This window comes from Rhamphochromis sp. 'chilingali', assembly GCF_963969265.1.
Source record: "Rhamphochromis sp. 'chilingali' genome assembly, chromosome: 4".
NCBI lineage: Eukaryota > Metazoa > Chordata > Actinopteri > Cichliformes > Cichlidae > Rhamphochromis > Rhamphochromis sp. 'chilingali'.
The window spans coordinates 28,235,998-28,241,144 of record NC_137948.1 but is presented as its reverse complement, the minus strand read 5'-3'; the positions used below and the strand labels follow the sequence as shown (position 1 = coordinate 28,241,144).

The 5,147-nt window shown below is 39.8% G+C and overlaps 1 protein-coding gene across 5 annotated transcripts in view; it reads right to left on the bottom strand.

Moving 5' to 3' along the window:
• Positions 1-1,897: 1,897 nt before the first annotated feature.
• tll1 (tolloid-like 1) overlaps positions 1,898-5,147 on the bottom strand; it is a 61,606-nt gene continuing 58,356 nt past the window's right edge. For all 5 annotated transcript variants that reach the window (XM_080879244.1, XM_080879243.1, XM_080879245.1 and 2 more), the window contains exon 22: positions 1,898-3,607. In XM_080879244.1, the coding sequence (XP_080735370.1) occupies positions 3,473-3,607 (135 nt within the window). In that variant the 3' untranslated portion in view covers positions 1,898-3,472. The remainder of the gene's footprint in view (positions 3,608-5,147) is intronic.

The window sequence follows — 5,147 nt, the reverse complement described above, 5'->3', positions numbered from 1 at the left end:
TTTCCTCATTTTAATGACTAAAAAGTGTAAAAAGTGTTGTACAGCATGTACATGAAAGTTTTCCCCATGATGAAAGTTTTAATTAACAGCCTTGTATGCCTTTAAAAGATTATTCAAGAGTTTTAAATATTTCTAATCAGTGTTGTGTTCATCTGGGAGAATACCAGAAAAACAGATTTCTAATAAAAAAAAAAAAGATTTCTTTTATTTTTGGGGGCTCTGACCTTTGAAAAACTCATTAAGGGCGCACTCTAGTGGTTGTCTCCTGGTAAAGCAGCGGCATCAAACTGTTGGGAGTTTGTTGCGCCGAATGAGAGAGTGAAGCTCATTAAACCGATCTTATAAAGGTAAGATGAGTTAAGATCTTCTCATGCTGAAAAGCTGTGGTTTTTTGATGTTTACAGGAGTCCAACAAAGAAAAAACTCATTCACAAGAGAGAGTGGACTGCTGTTCGCTGTGGCTGTGTGTTTTTATGCGGAGTGTGTGCCACTTGAATACTTATAGATATTTTTTTATGAGTTTATTTAAAAGTATAAAATTATTTAGTAGCACCAAAGTCCAAAATCTAATTGGACGACTGTTACTTAGCTCTGTGATGACGTTCCTGTGTGATCAGCAGCTGTCCAATCACGTCTCCCGCTCTGGCACGTTGTGCAAGCATCGTTAAATCTACAAATAGCAGTGTTTGAATTAAGAGTTGAAGCCAGAGAGTAAAGAATGAAAGACTATAAGATAACACAAATCAGGAATTCACCTCGAAATGCCAAAAGGTAGAAAGTAGGCATTCGAGCTGCACGTGCATACTGCATCCAAAGGTCAAAAACAAGGTGTTAGGGTCAAAAGTAATAATGAAAAAAAAAAACAGCATGTATGAGAAACCCTTATGTTTCCATAGCAACTTGTCAAACCAAGCCAAATCTTTATCAATTTAATAATTGATAATTTGTGCAATTTCCTTTTAGAGGACAATGAGGAATTCATATTTTCAGCATGACAAATAGAACTGAAGATCCACGATGTTGTTTTTTCTTCCAAACAGTTACTGAACAATGAAACTTAAATTTAATCCAGTAACAAAGATAGAGTTCATCTGTACTGCCAGTGTGGGTTTGCGCCCAGAGTCCAAAGAGATGCTTGTTACGTAAAATGGTAAATTCTGACTGTGATTGTTTTTCTGTCTGTGTGTTAGCTCTGTGATGCACTGCCCTATATGCATACCTAAAACAGGTTTCTGCCCTTCTGAAAGATGAAAGTCACAGAGCTTTATGTTTTACTTGGTTCCCAAAAGCATTCTCTGAAGTTTCTCTGAAAACTTTTTAAAAATGATCACTAAAAGTGATCGTGTTGATAAAACACGATGCTGTAACATCATTAAAACATTTTTGGTGGCAGGTTATTTAAATGAATGCAGGCTGACCCCTGCTGACAGCACAGAAAGAACCCAGCTGCCCAACAGTCTCAGACCCAGTCAACAAGTCAAGTCTTAAATTGAGGTTTTATAAAATACAATATGTGTCACTGGATAAGTGATGAGGTCACAAAAACTGACTGGGTTGTCTGGTGACTATAAATTTGATCGGCAAATTCAGTGAAAATCCATACGGAAGCTTGTTTCTGACACTGAATCTTGATGTATTTTCCTAAAGAAGTCCAAATTATGGGTTATTATCTCAAAAATGGATTTAAGGTCAGGTTTGGTCTTAGACTTACTCATCTGAAACTCTCAGAAAATGTTCTGCCATCCCCAAAAAAGTGGGAAAGTAATGCTGTGAGAAGGTTTCAGATATCAGATATCATGCTGTCACATGATAACCACCTCAAGGTAAATGCTAGGATTTTATGAACAGATTAATATTTCCTTTAAAAACAAAAGACAAAGAGAACACGAGTGTGGCTTCAGCCTGTGTGTATTTTAATGACCGATGCAGAGGACGTCATGTCAGACCCAGAGGTGGAACGATAAAGCAAAAACTACAGTTAACAGTGGGATCAGGGTCACCTGGAGCTTGGCACATACAGCAATGAGAGATTCAACTTAAAAACACACAACTTAAAAGACACACATGCACATTTGCTCTAGAATCACCTACGACACACTAAGAGAAACAACGCAGCCCATTTGCAACACATATCCTTCGAATTGTCCTTTTTTCCCCTAAATGCACAAAAAACACGCGTATGTGTGCATGTAACCACAAAAGTGACACAAACACACATGCACTGCAGATATCGTCTTACACCCGGACTTCACGTTTCATGTCTTTTTGTTGTTGCTAGTTTTTTGTTTTTTTTTACAATTAAACCAATCTCACCAAACAAATCAAAACATGGCGCCGACACGAGACGTAAGAGCGACGTCCGATAGCATACATTTGGTTCTAAGGCAATATTGTAGTTCCATAGGACTAGTGCTGTTGATTGCAGAGTGCTGTTTGCACGCTGTCTCCATTTGAAAGCCTTCATTCAGTCTTTCAGTGTATTCTTTATTTTTAGCACCATGGGAATCTCTCCTTCAGTCACTGACTTTCAAGAGACAGCTGTGTAAAATATTCCCTTCTGCTATCCTGGGAAGATGAAGAAAAAAAGAAAATCACATGTTCACTGTGGAGGAAGGGCAACTGGACACACCCACAACTTACAGTGAGGCTTAACATTAACATCACACATCGTTTTGGAAGTCTTTATTTGCATTTAATATTCTTTATTTTCTTTTTATTCCACAATCTGCATAAGCTGTAAGCAAGAAAACCACCAAAACGGCAAAGGGCAGACTCGAGCCTCTTTGTTCTCCCCCCCACACACACACGCACACTCACACAGTAAACACAATGAGTTTTACAATACAAAGACATGGAATAAAATAATCTGCAGCCGTTCTGAGCTGGGCTGAAGAGACCAGTTCCCAGGCCTCAAAGGCAATAAAAATGTTTGTCAGCAGTTTGTCGTGGGTTACTGTGGATGGTAAGCAGCCGTCTGATCACAGTACGTCGCACGGTTCCAGACTCTGGACTCCCTCCTCGGATGCATTTTTAAGGTCTTTAGTTTCTTTGGCATCCACGGTTTATATCTCCGAATATGAAACTAGTGTTTGTGCTTTTTATTTGCATTTGTTCAGCTCCGGGTATCTCAGTGAGTCTATATGGATCTCCTGCAACCATGTCGTCCTGTACTGATCACATAGCTTTGATGTGCGGTAACAAAACCATCTCCTCCGTGAAAACGGCTCGCGCGGTCATCGGCGCAATCCCCCAAGTGTTTGCTGATAAGTCTCGATGTTTTTCCTCGTCTCATCTCGGAGTGCAGTGACCTGTGTGGAGCCACAGAGGGAGACAGATATCCACAGAAGAGTCATCTTCTTCTCATAGCTGGCCAAGAGGGGACGAGCTGTACTTTTCTCATTGCCGTGGTGAAGGTCAGGGTAACAGTGGCTGGGGCTGCACAGAGGTCAGAGGTTACAGGCTACGACTGTAGTCATTTCCTGGTGTGAAGGTTCTCCTGGAACTTGGTGCTCGTGTAGAGGATGTGGAAGCCCTTCTTGCTTATTGTGTCGTCGCTATGGAAACGGATCAGCATAGCATCTCCAGGTGAGTAAATCCCCTCTCTAGGCTGAGGAAGGGACAACAGACACACAGTGAAGAGATTGCTTTTATATATTTCAGGATACAGAACTATGCAAAAGTTTTGATCCACGTCTTGACTAATTTCTATATATTTTGCTTCCAAGCAGCCAGACTTTCTTCTGCTTTTCTAAAGTGCTTTTAAGCAACACTTCTCCAGCAATGTTCCCTCTAAGCTGCGCGCGTGCGCAATTGCGCCCTGCTAGCACGGTCTCTGCGCAGAAAAAAATCTACGTTGCGCACAAAAAAAGAATCTAACCTGAATTGAAATTAAAGTAAATATGTTAACAATTCTGTTTTGCAGTGTTAGTCAGTGAGTGACTGGCTGCTCCCGTATGGTATTAGAACGATGCCACCTTATCCCATAGTCCACCCAATAATGCGATTCACATTCGTATATACGCAGCTAATCAACGTCGACAGGCTATGACAGCGTCCTTATGTGCAGACACCGGTGTTTTAGCTAGCAAAGCGGCGTGGCTGATGTGGAGTGAAGCCACGTTAATGACAACGTGTACAACCATTGGAGATGTGAGCAGGACAGACGGAACAATTGGAAAAGCGTGGACTTTATACCAGTTTTTAAATTGTGTTGATAGGCCACGAAAACCAGAGTTATGATAAAAAATATATGCAATGTTTGGCTTTCTTCCTGAATACTATCGTTGTTTATATTTACTGCGGGAAGAAATGGTAAAAACGGCGTTTTATAAGGAAAACATTGGCTGCTTTTTCACAAATTTTCAGTCCTTGTACCTGAACATTTTCATGATGATGTTGTTTTTGTTTGTTAAGCCACTAACACTGACCTATGAATCATCCAAGCATTAAAAAAATACCTTCTCAATGGATGAAACAGTGTTGTATATACACAAAACAGATAACTTAGCAAAGAAAAAGTCTTAAATCGTAAATTTAGGCAATTTGTTATGAGCAACCTGTTTGTTGAATTTATAAAATATGTCACAGATAAGACAGTTTGACATATATAAAAGAGTATTTTTGCACCAACAAGGGCTGTTTGCTGAAAACGTGGCACATCTTGGCATTATGTACAGAAAGTCATGCCCTTAAGATCTAGCTGCTATTCACTGAAGCTTCATCAAAAATGGTGTGGGTCTTTCTTAAACAAGGCAAACAGAAGTAAAAGGCTGAGGTATGTCAAACATCCAAAGAACTGGACTGAGAATCAGTGAATCCAAATTAAAATTTTTGGTTCAAATTGTTGTTAATACGTATGGAGGTGATTAAAATAGAGGTACCACACAGTGATTGTCTGCTATCATGGTTTGTGGTACATGTCAGCCAGTGGTGTTGGGGATGGTGTCAAAATTGATGAAATTATGAATGCAGTAATGTATCATCACACTTGGATCCACCATGCAATATCATCTGGACATTGTCTGATTGGTAGACAGCTTCATTTTTAGCATGACAATGATCTTAAACACACTGTCAATGCAGTAAAAGCATATCTGGATAGAAAAACAAACAATGTAACACTATCATGGACTGGCTTCCCCACCATT